Source organism: Doryrhamphus excisus, linkage group LG6 (genome assembly GCF_037039965.1).
Source record: "Doryrhamphus excisus strain RoL-2023G ecotype Guam linkage group LG6, RoL_Dexc_Guam_v1.1, whole genome shotgun sequence".
Lineage (NCBI taxonomy): Eukaryota > Metazoa > Chordata > Actinopteri > Syngnathiformes > Syngnathidae > Doryrhamphus > Doryrhamphus excisus.
Genome location: NC_136362.1, coordinates 6,780,771 through 6,802,137, shown reverse-complemented (window position 1 = coordinate 6,802,137; position 21,367 = coordinate 6,780,771). Strand labels below are relative to the sequence as shown.

General features: G+C 46.2%; 2 protein-coding genes across 3 annotated transcripts in view; one reads left to right on the top strand and one right to left on the bottom strand.

The window, feature by feature from the left end:
- Positions 1-2,867: 2,867 nt before the first annotated feature.
- LOC131126598 (uncharacterized) lies at positions 2,868-8,320 on the bottom strand. 2 transcript variants are annotated; one of them, XM_058069303.2, is made up of 7 exons: positions 7,852-8,320; positions 7,092-7,298; positions 6,860-6,947; positions 3,524-3,615; positions 3,292-3,456; positions 3,120-3,211; positions 2,868-2,950 (listed from the first exon to the last, which is right to left on the bottom strand). In XM_058069303.2, exons 2-7 carry the CDS (start codon positions 7,262-7,264, stop codon positions 2,874-2,876), a joined length of 687 nt encoding a protein of 228 aa, XP_057925286.2. In that variant the 5' UTR covers positions 7,265-7,298; positions 7,852-8,320; the 3' UTR covers positions 2,868-2,873. The 2 variants fall into 2 exon arrangements, with proteins under 2 accessions (XP_057925286.2, XP_078647419.1); XM_078791293.1 differs by lacking the exon at positions 7,852-8,320 and having other exon boundaries at positions 7,092-7,701.
- Positions 7,747-21,367, top strand: part of ankfn1a (ankyrin repeat and fibronectin type III domain containing 1a) — a 39,500-nt gene continuing 25,879 nt past the window's right edge. Inside the window, exons 1-5 of the mRNA XM_058069293.2 lie at positions 7,747-8,585; positions 9,118-9,315; positions 9,390-9,596; positions 11,091-11,299; positions 13,443-13,672. Of these exons, the coding sequence (XP_057925276.2) occupies positions 8,515-8,585; positions 9,118-9,315; positions 9,390-9,596; positions 11,091-11,299; positions 13,443-13,672 (915 nt within the window). The 5' untranslated portion in view covers positions 7,747-8,514. The remainder of the gene's footprint in view (positions 8,586-9,117; positions 9,316-9,389; positions 9,597-11,090; positions 11,300-13,442; positions 13,673-21,367) is intronic.

Here is a 21,367-nt window from a genome sequence, read left to right as displayed (position 1 = left end):
ACAAATGTAAGGTGACTATAGGGATGTTATTTTATGTCTAGAGGGCTCTAAAAATTTTATAAACCATGTTTTGCAAGTCTATTATGTCTTTTTTTCTCTGATAAGGTAGTCTACATTGGGTAATACAAATGTAAGGTGACTATAGGGGTGTTATTTTATGTCTAGAGTGCTCTCAAAATTTTATAAACCACGTTTTGCAAGTCTAATATGTCTTATTTTCTCTGACAATGTAGTCTATATTGGGTAATACAAATGTAAGGTGACTATAGGGGTGTTCTGGAGAGCTTTAATAATGTCAGAAACATATTGAGAATGTTGTAAACATATTTTCCATGACATAACTATGAAAATATTTCAATTATCAATATAGCATCCTACTCGAAATTCACCTATCGTGGTTGTGTCTGAAACCAATGAAGCATACGTGTGCGGGGTGACTGTAGTCCGAGTCCATGGGTTCATGGATCATCTGCCGTTAACATTCATTCAGTCACATTTATTGCAAAATTTGAACCAAAATTGGAGCGTGTCAACGTCAGGCCAGCAGGAGCGTTTGGAGTGGGGCTGGAGGAGCCAGGCGTGTGTCAGAAATAGATATTTTTATGGACGTGTCAGTTACTTTTGTGCCATTTTTTTTCACCATTCTCTGGTGGCCGTGGGACTTGACCCCCGCAAAAATCAGAGTTCCACTAAAAAGACAGCGACGCAGGATGCGAGGCTGTCAGTGTGATGACATTGTTGATATTATTGGGGGGCGAAGGAAAGTCAGGAAGTTGGCAGAGGAAGCAATGAGCCAAAGAGTGACAGGATGTCACAGACGGCTCAAATCAAGAGCTCATAAGTTGCATGCATGCGATGACAAATGGCTATTTTGGACTTTTGTTTGTTTGGCTTCAAAATACCTTGAAAAGTTTGAAATTGATTGGGATTACATTTTCAGGAATGGGTCTGGATCCAGGAATTCCTTAAAGGATTCTTTAACATCCTGAAATAGGACCATTTTCGAGATTTGTGCGTACAAGTCCACACAAAAACGGTCGGACACTTGGAAAAAAAATACAAAAATGCAAAATGTCTGCGCTCTCCAAGTGCGTCTTTTAGAGTTTAGCTTGTTTAATATATATATACATATATATGTGTGTGTATAATATACTCCTGAGCAAGATGTTCAGTGCAAAATTGCAATAAACAAATTGCAAACAAATAGCATTTTGCACTGTTGGATCTGAAGAAGCTTCATATATAGAGCTTCAAAATGCAAAAAGAAGAAATTGGGGTGAGACAAAAAACATTTTGTGTTGTTTTATTTCTATTTGGGGGGGGGGGTTCATGAGTATATACTAAGGATGATGTTCACGAAAATAATATTTGTATTGAATATGTCCCAAACCCATCCAGTATGGGTTCCCTTACAATTGTGCACAACCCTGGTCTTGGCGTGTTTGGACGGTCAGCCTGCTAAAGTCTCCTGACATCTAGTGGTGATTCAGAGGTGATACAGCTTTTCATTTTTATGGGCCTGCAAAGTATGCTATTATCCCTCATACCTATTATTGTATTCTGCCCAGCTAACAATGGACAACCAATCACTAGAAATGTCTAGATTGAGACTGTGTCCCTCACCTGGCCTTGGGATCTGCTGGACGAGGTGAGGAACTCTGCTGTCCTTGCGACCCAACCTTGGAAAGAAGAAGATGGATGGGTGACAAGTAAGGATGTTTGTCCCTTTTTAAATAAGATATGCCTTTATTAGTCCCACAAGGGGGGGATTTCAGGTTTTTGAACACCATAACATAGTGCTGAACTTCTTATTACACTGTGATGTTTGTAAAGTCAATGTTGTTCCCCTTCAAGTGTTTTGAACATTTCATTTGCTTTTTCAACATCATAGCATGCCTTCTTTTTACACTTGTGTGATAGGTTTGTCCCCCATCGCATTTCTCAAGTGTTTTCACATTTGTGTCGCCGTTTTTTTGGCTTTTTATGACATCACAGTATACACAGTTATTTGTATTTTACATGGATAAAGCACGACTAATCTGGTCTGATTGGAGTCTGTGTTACCAGAATGTCTGGATCTGCTTCCCGTCATGGCGGCCAAACACCGTGCAGGGTGTTCTTGCAGAATTAGGTGTTTAGCATTTATTCATGGTTTGGCTTATTTTGTACTCTGTGGGAGGGGCCTAGGCCTTAAAGGCCTATTCCAGGCATTTTGAGCAGTGTTGATATTTTGATTCAATACGATAACAATCGCTGTTTGTTTTGTTGGTATTTTTTTAGCCCAATAAAACAATGGCAAACACTGGCCACAACGTTTATGCTGAAATCAACTGATCCTCAAGATGGAATGTTTATTATACAGGGCTAGCTTCATTGGCCACTCCAGATTGTCCATAGGTATGAATGTGAGTGTGAATGGTTGTTTGTCTATATGTGCCCTGTGATTGGCTGGCCACCAGTCCAGGGTGCGCCCCGCCTCTCGCCCGAAGACGAGGATAAGTGGCATAGAAAATGGATGGATGGAAGATTTAGCACTTTAGCAGCCATCTGTAGAAACAAGCAAGTTATGGCCAGACCAGACTGAAGTTTATTATGACATCTTCACATTGACACAGGGTTACATCAACAGTTAGAGTGGAACTTGTTCATGAGCGTCAAACCTAAAAGTAACACCATCATTTCAGTCAGCTCAGGTCAAAGTTGACATGACGTAATCGGGCTTAGCATTATTATGTATGATGTAATACTGTATGCTTGTATTTATATTTATTTGACAGCAAGTCTCGGACAGCCACGTTGCTAATGCTACATGCTAACACTAAAAACGTCACCGTACGGGACTCGGGGAGCGGGGTCTGGAAGCGCGGTGAGCCTCATGTCCTCCTGAAGCCCCCCAGGATGGCGTCCAGCGTATTGAAGGCACTGTAAAATTCATCTTCCGTTTTAGCCCCTGGAAATTCAACACACCAACATTTCACGTTCATTCCAGTGTCAACAACGTAGCAGCAGTTCAACGCTCGGGAATAAAGCTGGCCCGGACAAACGCTATGTTACGGTTTGCAAGAACCTCCAAAAACATCTTTTGTGTGTTTTAGTGTGGGCGCACAACCCCCACTTACCAACCAACGAGATGGACCCTGAGGAAAAGACGGATGCCGTCATGCCAGGTCGAAAGTTGTACTGCAGCGCAGGAAACAGCTCCGGTTCATAACTAGTGAAGGACAAACACACCCGAGAAGGTCAGCAAGGGCTCGCAGGCTCTCCTGTGCCGCGTCCACGATGTCAGCTGACCTGCAGTGGTCTTGGTGGGCCAGAAACAGATCCTCCAGGTTGATTGGGAAGGTTTTACAAGTGCCTCCTATGTTGAGAACCTTGAAGTCCAGAAAGCGGACCGGGTAGCCCAGCTTGAGAACTTTGAAGGCAAACTTCCTGGCGGCGACCCTGGACTCCTCTTCGCTGCGAGACAAACACGTTCAACGACGGCCCAACGCCTTTGAGCGCAGACGGACACGCACGGACTGACCTCTTGGCTCCTGTGCAGAAAAGGATTCCCGACTGGAAGATCCTCGCGGTGGTCTGGGGCTTCCTGATCTTCATGACGAGCGACTTGAAGACCTGAAAAAGAAGGTGAGTTTTAAAGTGAATATTTGGGGGCAGCAAGGACTACGTCCATTATTTTGAATGCAAATTGTTGCAGTACTGTGTTGCAGTACCACATTGTTTCCTCAGGGGGCGGCAGTCACAGTCACAGTCCGTGAGAATATAGTGCCAAATGTATTTGATTTCAGAAGTTCAATTAACACTAACAGATCGATTAAAGGCTCTGAATTTTTTTTTTAAATAGAACATTAAGAAATATATGCAAATAATGGGACACACATATTTGGACTAAAGCCCTCAAAAATACATTTTTATACATGCTGTGGCCGTGCAGTAACAGGCACATTGACGATAACGATGTAATATGCTAACACTATTTTGCCGTATTTTAAAACTTACCGGAACTTCTTTCTTGGGCGTATTGATTTCACAGCACCCATAGCAACAACCGTTACTTCCGTCAACAGCAACAGCATAGAAAGCCGGTGTTTGTACGCTACTACTACCCATGGCCGGTTTGGTGAGGGCTATCACCACCACCACCACCACCACCGACTACTTTGTGGATCCAGAACATTAGCTTTTTTTTAGTCTGAATATACGGAGGACGAGATACAGGTTTTAGAAGCTGATTGTCCAAAAAAAGAAAGTGAAACGTTAGACCAGACCAGGAACGAGAGAGTCTGGACCGGCACGGCGTAAAATGTGGAGGAAGCCAAGCCATACCGGCAGAAAGGAAGTGTTGGTGCTCTTTCTGAGTCACACACGGTGTTGCCAGCGATGGGAAGGCTTCGTCTATATGGCGACGAGGACATTTAATTGCGTCAAAAGACGGCATCATAACGAACGAAGGAGAAAAAAGAGAGGAGAAGACGCCCGAGGTCTGCTGGACCAGACGGACAACAGTCCATCCAGTAAGTGATTGATATTAACACATATTAACGTCCTGGCCATTTTTAGTCCATCTGGCCGTGTCCAAACAAAACATGGGGAAAGTTGTCCTATCGCATTGATTTGGAGTGGGCCCGTTGCTTCTCTTTTAACGTTTTAAATTGGCATAAAATTGCGTAAATAAATAAATTTGACATAAAATATTCGCATTCACCTTGAGGGCTTTTATTTATTTTGAATGCTTTTAGCTTGTGGCAACCACCCTTGTGCTGCAATACCAAATTGTTCCTCAGTGGGCAGCAGTGAGCTGGCGTACAAGTGATGGGGAAACCCGCAAATGCTTAACATGTTGCACCCGTGAGTCAGTGAAACCCGATTCTTCTTCGATTACCCGAGTCAGTGAAAGATGAGTGTTTGTTGTGTCTCATGTCGAGCACTTGTAAGTAAGTGAAACTCTATAGTCATAAAAACTGTGAGCCTTTGTTGAGTACCCGAGAGTCAGTGACCCACCAGTCTTTTTACCTCTGAATCAGTGAAACTGGAGTCGTTCAAGTCTTTGTCAAGTACGAGTGAGTCAGTGAAATTCAAATCTATGTCGAACATCTTTGACTCAGCGAAATGAAAACCACCAGTCTTTTTACCTCTGAATCAGTGAAACTGGAGTCGTTCAAGTCTTTGTCAAGTACAAGTGAGTCAGTGAAATTCAAATCTATGTCGAACACCTTTGAGTCAGTGAAATGAGAACTGTTAGTCTTTTTACCCGTGAATCAGTGAAACTGGACTCGCACAGGTGTTTGTCAAGTACCGGTGAGTCAGTTAAACTGGAATGTATGTCAAACACCTATGAGTCAGTGAAATGATAACCGCCAGTCTTTTTACCCGTAAGTCAGTGAAACTCGAATCTCTCTGAGTCAGTAAAAATTGAGTCTTCGGGTACCTTTTGAGTCAGTAAAACTGAAGTCTTTTGAGCAACTGTGAGTCAGTGAAACCCAAGTCTTCATCAAGTATCCGAAGTAAGTGAAAGTCGAGTCAGTACCTGTGCATCAGTAAAAACTCGAGTGACATACCCTTGAGTCTTTATCAAGAACCAGTGAGACAGTGAAACTTGTCTTTGTCGAGCAGCCATGAGTCAAAGAAAGTCAGTGAATCTTTGTTGAGCATCCATTAGTCAGTGAAACTTGAATCCAATCAATGTGGGGCACTTGTGAGTCAGTAAAACTCAGTTTTAGTATTTGTCAAGCGCCTGTGAATCAGTCCTAATCGAGTCTTCACTAATGTCGTCGGTTACCCGAGAACTCGAGTATTTGTAAAGTACCCACACAAATTTGTAACGAACCTGTGAGTCTTCATCACATGCCAGAGAGTCATTGAAACTCGAGTCTGGTCAACGACCGATGAAACTCTCGAGTCTTCGCTGATGTGAGCTAGTAAGCTTGAGTCTTTGTGGAGCACACAAAAATCCGTGAAACTCACAAGCACCCGAGTCAGTGAAACTTGAGTCTGTCTCGAGTCTTCACCTACACGAGTTAGTTAAACTCGAGTCTTTAAGGAGTGCCCACATGTCGGTGAAACTCGTAAGCACCCGTGAGTCAGTCGAGTACCTAAGTCAGTGAAACTCAAGTCAATCGAGTCTTTGTCAAGTGCCTGTGAGTTTGTGAAACTAGAGGCAGTCGAGTCTTTGTCGAGCACTTGTGAGTCAGTTGTGAGTCGGTGAAACTCTGCAGGCACCCCAGAGTCAGTGAAACTGGACTCTTTGTTGAGTACCCGAGTCAGTAATACTGAGCACCTATGAGTCTTGATGTCGAGTCTTTTCCGACTTTAGTCAAATTTGAGTCTTTGTAAAGTTAAGTCTTTATCGAGCCACTGTGAGTCAGTGAAACTCGAGTCTATGCGGAGCAACTGTGAGTCTGTAAAACTCGAATCTACGTCAAACACCCGTGAGTCATTTGAGTCTTCATTTAGTACCCCAGTGTCAGTGAAACTCAAGTCCTTGCCGAGCACCTGTGAGTCAGGGAAACTCAAGCATCCATGAGTCAGTAAAACTCGAGGCCTTGTTAAGCACCCGTGAGCCAGTTAAACTAGAGTCTTTGTCGAGTACCAGTAAGTCGGCGAAACTCACGGGCTGCAAAGTGAATCGTTTGTTTTGCGGAGTCAGTGCTGCAGCTCCGGCAGAAAAGGGAACGGTGAGTTGATTTGTTCCCTTTTCCACAGGGCAAATACATTGATACAAATGAAGTTTTTTTTACTTTGAACGAGTTAACCCAGACCAGTACCAGCGAGTCATAACTGGCGCATCTCTATTGGCTATTCAGTAAAAGTGTCAGTAAAAGGACATTTAAGGTACTTGTTTAATTTCTAGATCCCATACCGTTGATAGATGTTGCACGTTCCAGGAATTGCGAGCAATGAACTCCAGGTCCAGATCACAACCCAGCTTAACAGATGATGTGACGTTCCTGCACACGCGCACACACACAAACACACACATGCGCACACACACATGCGCACGCGCACACACACAGAGCGAGCACGTATTATGCAAAAAGCTGCAAACTTCAACACCGCAAGCGGCAACAAAATGAAACGCATCGGCAGCCTACTGAATCTGCGGGCCGGTTCGCGGCTTGGCCGTCCAGCGGTGGCTCGGGGCGCGTGCGGCGGCCGGGGGAGCCGGGGGCGCCGCCGCCGGAGGCGGGGGGCCGACGACCACCGGCAGGAAGGAGGTCATCGGGCGAACGGCAGTCCCGGCGGGGGTCCTGCAGATGGCCTGCATGGCCAAAGGCCTGCGGACCCTCTCTGAAACCGGTCTGCTTTCCAAGGCCACAAACATTTCGAGCGTCGGCAGATGAACTTGTATAAGGTGTGTGTTAATGGCGTGCACGAGGACCTCCGCCTATGTTTTCAATGCAGACCACCGCTCACGAATTCGTGTCCGTTGGTGGCTCACAAAGACGTGATGTCAAACGCCGGGTGACGAGCTGTGAAGTCACCCCCACGTTTATTGCATTGTGGGCTTATGTAACGCACAGGGCCATTAGATAATAAGTTCAGTTTCAGTTAATGGCAGGGCTCCCAAACGGTATTCAGATACAACGCCAAGTGACATTTAAACACAATAGAGCCATCGAACTGCAGGCCTCTGCAGGCTAATACTTCAAATACGCACTCATGACCTTGCATCTGCCAAACACTCTTTATTGCAGTACTTGAAACACTTATCCGCGGTATCTCCGAAAACCCACTGTGGAAGCTTTATTATATAATCTTGTATAATTACATTTTATAATGTGTATAATTATGAAACATTGCACATAATATATATTTATTATATATATCCATATGTAATAAATATCGTTTTACCTCCAAATTCAGTCTAAGCCACACAAACAGGCCTCACGTCGACCGGCTTGTAAGATTGGTGCACAATCAGCAGAAGTCATGTACTAATAACCACGGTTATTAGTCAAATATGTACACACCTTCCTTCCTTCCTTCCTTCCTTCCTTCCTTGCTGTCTTATCAGTGGTATTTTATTCCAGCATCTTCAAGACAACTCCAGTCAATGAAACGTGTTGCTCGTTCTGCTCTTCGCATTTTATCCACTCTTTCTATTTCATCTTCCTTTCCGTTAATTTCCCAACTTGTACTCTCTTTTTTGGAATACTCTCTTTTTGGAAGTGTCCTTCCTCTTTCCACCCCTCCTTGTATCTGCACGTTTGCACCCTCCCTTTGAGAAATTCACTTCCTTGAGATTATCTAACTTCATCTTCATCTAACTAAACAACCCCTGTCTCTATTCGGGCGACTTTACGCCCTCGGTCCAGTTCGACGGAGCTTATCCGGTCCATTGTGGGCCCGGCGAGTGCTCTTGCGAACAGTATTGGACCGTGGCCGCGCCCCCAGATGTTGTCCTGGGCGTTCGTGCGGCGATGTACCGCAATGAAATGTGAGCCTGCTCGGTAATTTTGGGATGTTTTACTCGGGGCAGGACAAAAGACACGTTAGCAGGCCCGGCCGGAGCAGATGTTGGAGCTCCGGGAAAACAAGAGGAAGCGACCAGAAGAAGGACGCCGAGGAAAGGAGACTCCCGGACGGTAAGCTTTAAGAGACGCTGACACGACGCGTCTTTGACAAATCTGCTAAAAAAAACGTTGCACATTTAAATGTCAAGCTAGCTTGTGTGTATGGGGGGTGGAAGGTTTTGAAAGTTCTGTTGACTTGCACTCCGACCGGACGTTCGTGGCTCTTATCAATCCTAAGCACCTGTCCTCCAGACCAAGCATTTATTACCTTCGCCTGCTAACTTGTCCTAACAGGGCAGCGCGGATTTAACGAGACGTTTGAATGGCAACGGCTTGCCCCAACAAACTTTGCCTCAAAAGTGTTTGCTTTCCGTTCCAGTCGAAGCAGGTGAGGCTGGCTAACGAGCAAATGTCAGTTAACCAGCAGCAGTTAACAGTTTTAGCTCAGTAGCAACTCATTCGTTTCATTGACTGCCTCCACACTCCCCCAAAATGAGCCAAGATAAACTACGTGGACGTGGAAATACTTGATTACAGGGCAGCATATTGACATAATATGTCATATTTTGGCAGCTAAAAAAAAAGTTGTACTTGTCCCCAAAAGTGTTTGGTGCAGGACATTGAGCAAGCTAGCAGCTAGGTGTTCTGTCTGGGGGTCCTCACAGATATGGCCCAAGATGTCCGTGGATTCTAATCATTCCAATCATTCCTGCGTGCTGGTGCCATCGCGAGACTCCAGGATTTCCTGTGCCTTCCAAGCAGCCGATGAGAAAGATGACGTCCCTGTGGTGGGAGAGGAGAGGTGAGACGACAAAGCCGTGACACGATGAGGGTGATTCGGCACTTCCTGACTGACCAAGCCTTGTCCCCTGGCAGTGTTTTGGAGATGCTGAGCTGTTCCAAGTTCTCCGACTTGGAGACATGGCTGTGCATGCCGTCCTCGATGCTTCTGCCCAGACTCCTGGACTCCACCCGCACCTCCTCATCGTCCTCGTCCATCGGCGCCGCGTCCAACTGCTCCTCCTCGTCCGCCTCCTCCGCCTGCCGCCGCTCCACCTGCAGTGATGGAGACATGGCAGACAGGTAACGCAGGAAGGCCCGTGGCTTGAATGTTTCTTTTCAAAGCGAGACAAAGAGCTCCCGGACTGATGGGCTGCACTTGATAAGTGGACTTTTGATTCCTCTCCTGTTGCACGCGGCCAGTAAGCCAACACCCTGATGGCCACTCAACACTCGCAGGGACTTTTTCCTTTCGTCAAACCACTTTTATTTACTGGGGTTTGTCTATTCGCTGCGGTAAAACGTGTCTTTGTGCGATGTTGACTTGGACTTTATTTACTGGGGTTTGTCTATTCGCTGCGGTAAAACGTGTCTTTGTGCGATGTTGACTTGGACTAAACTCCTGGATGTAGTCCTGAGGAGGAAAAGGAAGGGGAGCTGTGAGCAAAGGTCGTGGCGAAGTCGCAGCTATGTTGTCTCAGAAGCCAGGTAGGAGGAACGCTTTGTTTCATTGGTGTCTTTGCTTTGACTTGACCACTTTCATCGCTTTGTGTTGCTCGCGTTGGTGTTTAATAAGAGTTTGTATTTACATATTAGAAGATATTAGATGTAAAGGGTGAACGGGTTCAGATGTTTTGGGGTGGAGTTTGTGGTTCAGTACCGTTGCGTATCGATTTCCCGCACGGCACACACTAAAAGTGAGGGACAGAAAGTGTGTAATTGTCATTGTGATGCATCTGCACAAGCCGGGGCAGTGAAGTAAAAAGGCAAAGCGTTTGACATGGAAGTGGACAAAAGTAGTTTTCATAAAGCGAACCTGTTTGCGGCCTTCTAAATACGATTTTTAACATCCATTGGAGCCCTGTAGACATGATGCAACACCCCCATAGTCGCCTTTACACTCCCAATATAGCAGGCATAATAAGAGAAAATACGATATATAAGACAGAAAACCTGTTTACAACCTTCTTAATGTAGATTTTAACATTAGAGCTCTCCTGACATGAAATAACACCCCTATAGTCTGTGCACTGTTTTTACCCAATATAGCAGACATAAGAGAAAATACGGTATATAAGACAGAAAACCTGTTTGCAACCTTCTTAACGTGGATTTTAACATAAGAGCTCTCCTGACATGCAATAACACCCCTATAGCCTGTGCACTGTTTTTACCCAATATAGCAGACATAAGAGAAAATACGATATATAAGACAGAAAACCTGTTTACAACCTTCTTAACGTGGATTTTAACATTAGAGCTCTCCTGACATGAAATAACACCCCTATAGTCTGTGCACTGTTTTTACCCAATATAGCCGACATAAGAGAAAATACGATATATAAGACAGAAAACCTGTTTACAACATTCTTAATGTGGATTTTAACATTAGAGCTCTCCTGACATGAAATAACACCCCTATAGTTTGTGCACTGTTTTTACCCAATATAGCAGACATAAGAGAAAATGACTTGGACTATGGACACTATGGACATTATTGTTATGATTTGTTGGATAACATTTATTAGGAGCAACAAACACAATGTGATCAAGTCAATTTTACATTATTTTCTGCAGGCCACCAGACAGGGAGGCCACCTTCCTCACCCCCGCCCTGGGCAAGGAGGCGCCGTTCCTGGTCACGCCACTCCTGCCCATCCTCACCTCCACGCCTGCCGCAGCGGCGCTGGTGTCGCCAGGCAGCTGCGCCTCCCAAGGCGGGGTCAGCATCAGGAAGCGCAGACGCCTCGCCGCCAGCCCTGGAGGACTGCACTGGAAATCTGCAGGTGAGAACTCGCTCCTTGAACGCATCGTCAGGGAGGTATTCATTCATTCACCCTTTGGTGCGCGTGGCCTTTGGGTGTTCATATTTCATCATTCAGTAGAAAGGATCTGCAGTCCAGAATGTTTAGTCTAAACATCTTCTCCCACTCACGCACACATATGGCGTTTATCAAGTCAAGCGACTTCCTGTGTTGATCCTCGTTAGCGCCACCCATCAGAGGAACGATAATGAGTTTCCTGTTGAACAGATTGCAGCTCATCCTGTGCAACACATTCATCTGCAGTTTTTTTGTTTGTAGCTCAGAGCTAATTGTTGCTTTTGCTGGACTAGATTATTATTTGGTCTCTGCAGGATTTTGCAGGCTTTTTTTGTGATCGTCGCGACCTAAAATGTCGGATTTGGTTGGGAAAGTTGGGGGCAAAAGATGAGGCTTTTTTTTTCAGTAACGTTACATCAACTTGTGAATTTGTTATCAATGTTTGAAGTGCCCTTTGACCCCTAAAAGGACAAGTCTTGTAATACAGTCACTCCTGGCAATATCGGCGTTTGATTGTCACTTCCTCGCTCTGTTGCGCTTTTCCAGAAATTAATTAGTTAATGATCGCTGTTTCGTGGTCAAAACATGAACTATAAGTCATATGTAGTATTCAGGGGCCGTGCATGGTAAATGAAGTAAATGTCGCTATTGATGACATGCTTGACTTATGCAATTAAAAACTGTTATGTTTTGATAACATTGAGGACATATTAGCTCCGTGTCTTGGCGACTTAGACCCAAAACAATGATTTCATTGACAAACACACTATTGTAATGATTACAACACTGATTTCAGTGCCATGCCAATGACAAGACAAATTTTAACTCCATAATGGCGTGATGTTTTCCTGCGATGATGGATAAATATATATTGGCTTCCATTGCATGTTTATTTCACGTCACCCCTTTTTGCCATGTGGCGTAGCGGTGCACGCATTCTCACACCAGGTTGTGTTTTTATAGATGGAAAACGGCACATGCATCTCTTTCCGCCCTGCGCACACAAGGCTTACAGATGAGGTCCCTGATGCAAAACATGGAGACACTACCTGACATGACATTACCTTAACACTGCATGAAGTCAGCCATGACATGCCCACATTATAGTCACCAAAACGATTTATCAGTATGACGTCATAGTTGCCTGATATCCACCCATGCCTCATTACAGTTCGAGCTTTGTTCTTTTTTAGGTGTTTGTCGCGTGAGAAAGCTGCAATCAGTAGTTGGGATTTTCCGTCTGTTGTTTCCTTCTGCTTTTGGGTCAAATTTGATTGGCCGAAATGTGTGGTGATGAATGGGGACATCCTGGCCGGGAGGGCCTGAGTGAATATGTTGGTAGCACGTCCATCTCCCCCCTGCTGGACACTCATCTCTCCTGTGTTGTTGAGGGGTGATGGTGGTCAGTGAATGAACAAACGAACGAACGAACGAATGAATGAATGAATCCTTCCAGAAGACAAGAAGGTGCTCCAGCTAGTGTTTCTACTCCTTTGCCCTGCAGAGGGCGGCAGAGCTGCTCGTTCAGTTGGAGCCCAACGGACAAAGCAGAATAAACACTGAGGTTGGCAAACTGGAGGAAAAAAAAGTCCACACAGCGTGTGTGTGTGTGTGTGTGTGTGTGTGTGCGTGTGTGTGGAGAAATGAAGCAAAGGAAGTCGATGTTTTAATGCGAAGGGACGTCCGGGAGCCTCCTGCTGTCACCTCATGCACTTTTAATGCAGCTGCATTGTCTGACATCTGATCTCTGTCTCACACACACTCACACACACTCATGAAGTGGAGACTTGAACCCACTTAGATGTTGCTTCAGATGAGTCCCAGGTCAGCCATCAGCACCACAGCTCCTTCTTTTGCCAAATGGAAGTAGTCGTGTTTGTAAAAGTCCCGGCCTAGTATGTTGTTTTTCATGGTTGGAAATAGAAATAATCTGTTACAGGGTCAAACTGTGGCCACGGTCAACCCTTTAAGTGTACAAGTCATGTTCGATGCCACGTCTGAGCGTTCCTGACCACTCCTAAAAAACATGTCTAGCTTTACGTTACCCCCCTCGTACACGGGTCGGGTGTTGGGTGACAGCTATGTGTCTCTGGTTTCTCTCATCCAGTGTCAGTGCCCAACGTAAGCGGAGAAGAAGATGGAGCAGGTGAGCTGGCCAGAAGCCGCCTCCTGGCTCGCAGAGGCGGGGCTTCAGAGGCGTGGGTCGGCGACCGGGCGGCCGTGAGGAAGACGGTTTCTGTGGACGACCGACTGCTGCAGCCGGCGGGCGGAGAGCAGCGTCACCTGAAGCTGCTGAGCCGACTGGAGAGAGGAAGGAAGAAGCTGCGCAACGTCCATGTGAGTGTTTTTTCCTTTCATCGTAGTTTTGTTTGCGAGTTGCGGGTGGGTGTTGTCTTCAGTGTAACATTACTGACACCTAGTGACTAGTGTAGAACACTACATATCACGTAGTCCAGTGTGTCTTGGGCTTGACCCCAAACACTTGCTCCCAAAGACATATTTGTATGTCTTTTAAGTTTTCTTGTGCAGGAGGCAAAAAGAGGCGATGACAGATGCATTTGAGCTGTAAAACCGGCCACAAGGTGGCAGGATTGCATTTTATCAGAGCTTGGCATGTAAAAAAGCTCAGCAAGCAGGAAGTCTAAAAGCTTGGAGCCGTGTAGCGTCCACAGTTTATGCATTGAATGCAAATTTTAATTCACGCACAGTTCACTTCCAAAATGGTTATTTTCATGGAAAACAATTTTTTGTGTGTTTATGTTCTGGTATAGGCTGCACGGCGGTTGAGTGGTTAGCGCACAGATCTCACAGCTAGGAGACCCGAGTTCAATCCCACCAGTTTGCATGTTCTCCCCGTGCATGCTAGGTTAATTGGCCACTCCAAATTGTCCATAGGTATGAATGTGAGTGTAAATGGTTGTTTGTCTATATGTGCCCTGTGATTGGCTGGCCACCAGTCCAGGGTAGACCCCGCCTCTCGCCCCAAGACAGTTGGGATAGGCTCCAGCACCCCCCATGACACTCGTGAGGATAAGAAAATGAATGAATGAATGTTCTGGTATAGTTGTTTAGATATTTTGTGTAAATCTTTATGCTATAAAGTGGAAGTTATGCTAATTTGTAGAAACAGTGTTGATTTGTGGAAGAATCATGATGTGATGCTTACACAACCGTAGTCTGACGGAAGAGCTGCAGCCTATATCGCTATCGGCCCCAGAGAGCACTTGTGTTATATTTGTTCATATTTGTTCATATTTGTGTCTCTTTCTTCTGGCTTGTGTAACAGTACCTGCAGAAAAGCCCAGTTGATCCCTCACCTTGTCCGCTTTGTCCCTGTTGATGAAGTTATGAGCGATTGCGCGGCGGCGGGAATCTGATGTGAGTCACGGGCTTGACACCCCGCAGGCCTCTTCAGTCTGGCTGAATACGCGTCGGGCAATTAGAAGCTTTTAGCGACGCTCCCGAATTGAAGCTGTTCTGACTCAGGCTGAAGCTGCTCCGGCCCGGCGTCGTGTGCCACGGCGAAATACTCCTTTCACGTCTTTGGAAGCGGTTGCTCGGTGACAAAATGGGGCTGACCTTGTTGTCATCATCAGCATGATGGCACATGTTGTGACGCCCGTAATGAGACGGTGAGGGTGGAAGCTGGGAGCAATCTTAACACCGTCACTTTGTTGTAATGACACAAATTATGAAGCGCACCCCCCCCACACACACATCTTTTTCACACTGTGCCCTCAGCCCACATGGTCGGTGTCACGTTGTTTTGCCAATCTCTTAACCAGAAAATGGATTTTGGGGCAGTTTAATGACATTCAAAGACATGTCATGTCAGAGTCCTCATCTCTCGCGAGAAAGTGATGATGATGATGATGATGATTGTGCTGGCTCACGTGGGCAGCACTCGTACGTCTCCAGGCGGCTTTTTTTAAATCACCGGGCATGACAGAGTGTATTTGTGGCACTTTTGAAGGTCGAGTGTGTTTTGAATCAGGTGGGACACATGATCCTGTGGCCGTGACGCAAAACTTCAGGGCCAGAGAGGAGAGTGTCAGTGTTGGTGGGCAGGTAAACGGGGGCTTGAGCGTACGTATGTAGTTATTGACGCATGTGTGTTGGTTTCATTTGGAGAAGAGATTGGGGGGGAAAAAAAGCACCACCAAAGAAACAGCCTTGATGTTTTCTGGGCTCCATTTTTAATGACAATGTACTCCTCATGTAATGTCCTTGCACATTTCAAATGCACCATGCTGATGAACAGATGCGCTATGATGCGCCACCAAATCGGTTGTGGAGGAGACAGAGACTCAATGACCGACAAGGGTCGCCACTCAGTCACTTCATTCCGGCGCACCCCGGCATGGGGACAGATGCACAGAGTGAACTCTCTTGTCATCAGAGGCGGGGCGGGCCAACAAACCAGAGCTAATACATGTACTGCACAGAAACGACAACAATGGGCATTTACAATGCTACTATGAAACAACAACGTAGCAAACGCCCTGGGGGGCGCCCCGCCTATCTGCCTTCAGCGCTGTCTGCCTCAATCGGCGCAAGGTTTGTTTGTTTATCGACCGCGGGAGGTCCCGTGAATTTGTTACTTTGAGCCCCCAAGGACGCTTGCCCCCCACAGCTTGTCATCCAGCCTCCTTGGTAGAGAGAGAGGAGGAAAACAAACACGATTATTTTTATCCCTCATCTACTGTATGGCTAGCAATGCTAGTAAAGGCTAGCAATGCAGATAATGTGTTTGTCAACAGAAAAAAGGTACTATGAACCATTGTCCGCCCCCCAACTCGGCATTCCTATCACCGGGAAAACATTTACCCACACAAGTACAAGTCATATTTATCGCTTACGTTTTATTTCTTCTTATTATGCCTACTACATTGGGTAATGGGAGCGTAAAGGTGACTATAGGGGTGTTATTCCCTGTCTAGAGGGCTCTAATGAAGCTAAAAATGAAAAAAATTAGAAATATCGATGTATCGATGTAGGCATTACACACATGCATATATACACACGCATACACACATGCATATATACACACGCATACACGTGCAAGTGTGCCTCAAAGAAAACTGCAGAGGAGAGATCACATAACAGTGTGTTTTTTGTGACTAATCCACAAAGAAGTAACACAAACAATTGAACACGAATCGATAATGTTGTAGCATATCTAAAACATAGCATATCTAAAGGTAATAATGCGTTGAGAATGCAGAATATGAAATGTATTGTGTACGCAGCACAGCTAGCATTAAAAGACGTTGTTCAGTCATGTGCCCATTAGCTCCCTCGGCTCTCTAAATAATTGATTGCTGGGCAACACAGGCGGCGCAGCGACGGAAGCGTCCTGGAGTTGTGCCTCACATTGCGCTGTCGCTCGGACCCGCCGTGGAAAATCCCCAAACCCTCGCCGTCGTAAATCTCCACAATATTTGCCTTTTCATTTTGAGCTAAGTTTGCCCGCCGTATCCGTTGGACGCGTTGCATCACCTCATTACAGCTCCTCCAGCTCGTTAGGAACCTGACGGTTTTTTCTCCTGGGACCTTTTCTCTCCGCAGCGTGGTCCAGAGATCAATTGCCTCTTCCTGCATTTTCAGGCCAATTTGTCCACACGGAGGCATGAACAATACCACATTGTCTGTCTGAATGATGGCAATGTGTTGCATGACAATTGTTCTCCTGGTGCGTCTCAACCTGTGCTGACCAACGTGGAGGCCATTCTGTTTTTTTTGTATATGCGTGTGTGTATATAGTATGTCATGAATATTATGAGAGGAATATATATATTATGAGGAGTATATACAGTATAACTTTTCAGCCCTGGTCTACATGCACCTCTGCTGGCCTCATAAACCGCCCTACCGGTCTGCTTCTGTTGGGCTGTCCAAGCTGAGGACACCAGCAGGGGGCGAGCTTGCCCAGGTCCTTACGGCCTTCTCCTGGACTCTATTAAGAGCACTCTGACTCTGCTGGAGCAGGAGCTTTTAAATGTGGAGTGGAAATTCTAACAAGTTAATCAGTGTGACTGTGGGCCAGCGGCTGTCTCTTTTTTCCATCACCAGAAAAAAGAAGAAAGAAACGCTACCAGATGATGAAGTAGAAGTGGAAAAAAAAACGGACCTGCCATCTGTGATGAGCGTCTGGCACGGTTGCACCTGATGTTTGGATGTTTGACAAGCAGGAAGGCGTACTTGGATGAGTTTGTCATGTAAGAACACTCTCCAAAATCTTGTAGGGAGTCTTCCCGGAAGAGTGGAAGCCGCTCAAGCTGCAAGGACGCCACATTCCGGTCCCCTTTCACATCCTGCGGTTGTCCCGATACTTGTGCATATTCAGTTGACTGCGGCTGGCCCCTGTTGAATAAGTCTTTCTTGGCCGCGCCACGGATGGATGATAATGATGCTTTCACGTAAAAAGCGGCCATTTAAAGCAGAATGGTCGCGGCGGGTCATCGGGGTGCAGCCCGGTGCTGGTTCTGTTGACTTATTGGCTGTGTGATCAGGAGGCCGGAGGTTGATGAGGTGATGCCTGTTTACTGTCAGTTGTAGCCAGCAGAAATACATGCGCCATACATAGCCCTTCCAGCACAGGGGGGATTTGTGTATGTGAGCTGTTTACTCGTACATTTTTCTCAGGCCCGGCTCGCCGTCTTGTACACAAACACTCACAAACCCCCGCACAGTGGCGTATTAAGCAGCGGCACTCCCGCGGGACTAATCACATCAGGGCGCAAGTCAAGCAAGTCTTTCTGAGCATCCATTAAGCTGCTGCGCCGCTCCAAATCCTCCATGAATCACCTCACCGTGAAATATTAGCTCTATAAATTCAGCCTGCCATCTTATTAAGCTTAATCCCCGAATTTAAAAAAAAAAAAAAAGGAGAAAAAAACCCGCAACAAACAATGCGAAGAGATGCAGTTGTCGGGGGAAAGAAAGAAATCCTCTGCAGTGCAGCACACAACACGCAAGAATGAGAAGCTCTAACTTTGACTGATTGTCATCGTGCTCCTCCATTCACAGCCAAACACAGCAGAAGGGGTGGGGGGGGGGATTTTACGATCACTTTAAATATTTCATAGCCTCTAAATGTCCCTAAAGTGGGTGGCCGGTGGACGGCGTGCATAAAGTTCAGGCCCTCAGATGGACGGCGCTTCTAATTACCGATCATAAGCAGCCAGGAAAAGTTTGTTTTGAACAAAGACAAAGTTTGGTGTTAGACAAAACACCTGCCGTGGGACTGATGAGCAAATGAGCTGATGTTCAATGTACTCTATAGAGCTGCCAGAAAACCTCCAAATCATCCAGATTTTAATTAGTCCAGGTGGTTCTCACTTTACGAGGTTTCACTGTCACAAACAGGCGGCCATCTATTAATAAAAACTACTTTTTTTGGTCTGTGAAGTCGGTAAGAATACAATTGGGTGTGTGCCTCATGTCGAGCGGAAGATTAGCGTGTGAAGCCACACTAAGCAATAACATGGCTTATTTGTTGACAGTTTACACTTCATTATGTCTCCCAAGCGGCGGTGCGCCAAAGAAAAGGAAAGCCATCGCCGTGAAAGTGAAAACGAACCTGATGTAAAGCTCAGAGAGAGCACGCGCCCCGCAATGTCGGCCGCTCTTTCGATCGTGACAGCCATTAACGATATAGATGATTGAATGCTACACGGGGTCATGGCTTGAAATGAAAATGTATGTAATCAGAGCATAAAGACTGGTTTATGACCTTATGGTTTAACATTGTTAGAGACCTCTAGACATGAAATAACACCCCCTTGTCACCTTTACACTCTATTCCCCAATCTAGTAGACGTAATAAAAGAAAAGACTGTTTGTGTGTGTTGCTGTAAATGTGTTCCAGGGCGGACAGGAAGTGACGTTTCAGAGTTCGGTTGTAGCTTGGCGTGTTAGGGATTATTATGCCTGTTGTGAGATCAGGTGCTTGTGTGTCTCACCCAACATTGCACTAAACGTACTTACATTCTAACGATGCACAGTAGCGTTTTTTCCAAACAGATACTGATACCGATAACTTTCTGTTTCTCCATACGGAGGAAACTGACAGACTCCAACAAATTGGGATTTGACCAAGTGTACCCATTGATGTGTCCTAATCAAATATCATGACTACTACGATCAGGAGTATACAAGATGCACTCCAAAATACGATAATCATGTTTTTAATGCGTCTTATGAAAGCCTTAAAGGGATACTTTGGATTTTTAAAAAAAAAATTGTTTGTTTTTTGAATAACAGGCCATATTCAACCACTAAACAGCATGATATGTTAATATATTTTAAAAACAAACCATGAGTGTAAAGCTGCAAAATTTGAAGTGGAAACTGCAAAATGATTCTGTAAACTCCGACTTGGAACTTCCGAAACGGAACTGGTTGATAACCCGAGGACCACCAGAACATGGATTTTACAGTACGGGCGGAACCAAGCTAAAGTTAGGCACATGCTCATCCAGTCCACGTCCACATCACTCAGCTTGTCATTGACCCTGCCTGCCAGGCCGCCATCGGGGGCCGGCGCTGCCAGGAGGGGTGACTGCTCCACCCGCCCCCGCCGCCCGCTTCCTCCCCCGTCTGCAGCCTCCTCGCCAGGCCATGAATGCCAGCATTGCTGCGCTAATTAACCCAGGGTGAGGCCAACAAGCTCGCCACAGTCCAGCCTCTGACAAATATCAGAATAAAGCCTTGTTCAAATTAGCAAGGTGATGTGAAAAGCCCGGGGTGGAGATGGTGGGCGTGTCTGTCGGTCCTGGCCGTCTGCGGCGAGAGGAGGATGGCAGCTGTGATGGGGAGAGCACGGCTACATGAGCTCCCATTAGCGCCATGCCGGCTCTTCCATCCTCTCATTCACATCAGTTCACCATCATTCCATGACGCAAATGTCCCCGCTTGGCCCACGATGGTTGGCGTGATGCGCAAGCGTGATTGAGCGTTGACAAAGTGACGCTCGTTTTCTAAAAAGAGAAGAGCCAGATGGAACTGAGCTGAATAAATGGCTGACTAACACGGCCCGGAATAGAGACGCGGTGTTGTTGTCACAGTGACAACATGGCGTCTCCTTTGACTGGCTTGCTGTTCTTCCCGGGTCACGTCAACACAAGACAAGAAGAAATGGGACCGTCTGCGGACGAGATGAGCTGCTGGATGGGAATCTCGTCAGCTGAAAACATCTCCCACTTCTCCCCGCCTCGCCGTGCGCGCGCGTGCGCGTGCGTTATGTGCCGCTCGCTGGCACCAGTCAGCCGTCAAAGTTCCTCCTGCTGGCCGAGCGATCATCTCATCTTGGCGGCGGCGGGAGGGTCACTGCAACTTCCCACCGGCGCACTCATCGCCGCCGTTCAGCAGCTGCCGAGTCAAATTGACCTGAGTCAAGCCAACAGAACTGAGGAGGCGGAGCAGATGTCTCTCAAATGATTTTTCTTTCCGACGCCACAACCCTGCTGGCGCATTCAGAGATGCTAAGCTCTGTGATTTACATTCTCACCTCCAAAACACATGTCTAAGACTCCTAAAATCCACAATGGAGTGCTAGCTAGGCATCACCCAGCGAGGCTTGAGGTGCTAAATGAAGCATTGAAACGCGGCATTAGTTTCTCATGCTTGGCAAATGTTTGGGACAGCGTTGGATGTTTGAGAGAGCCGTGGTTTAGTGAAAATCCTCATGCTGTTTTCTGTCATTCTGTGATGGGTCAAGTTCAACTTCCCCGCATTTTCTATGCCGCTTATCCTCACTAAGATCGCGGGGATGCTGGGGCTTATCCCAGCTTCTGCCAAGAAGCAGGGAACACCCTGGACTGGTCGCCAGCCAAACACAGCACAGGAAACGACAATTCCACCACGAGCGGCGTCGGGAATGGACCGCCAATATTGAAGATTTTAGATGCAGGCTGGTATTACCCGATACTGTTTTTCAGGACTGATATGAGTATCTGATTCAACATTCAATGTGCCAAAGGGTTTGTTACGCAATATTGTACGAAAAACAAATGAAAACGTGGGGCAGTT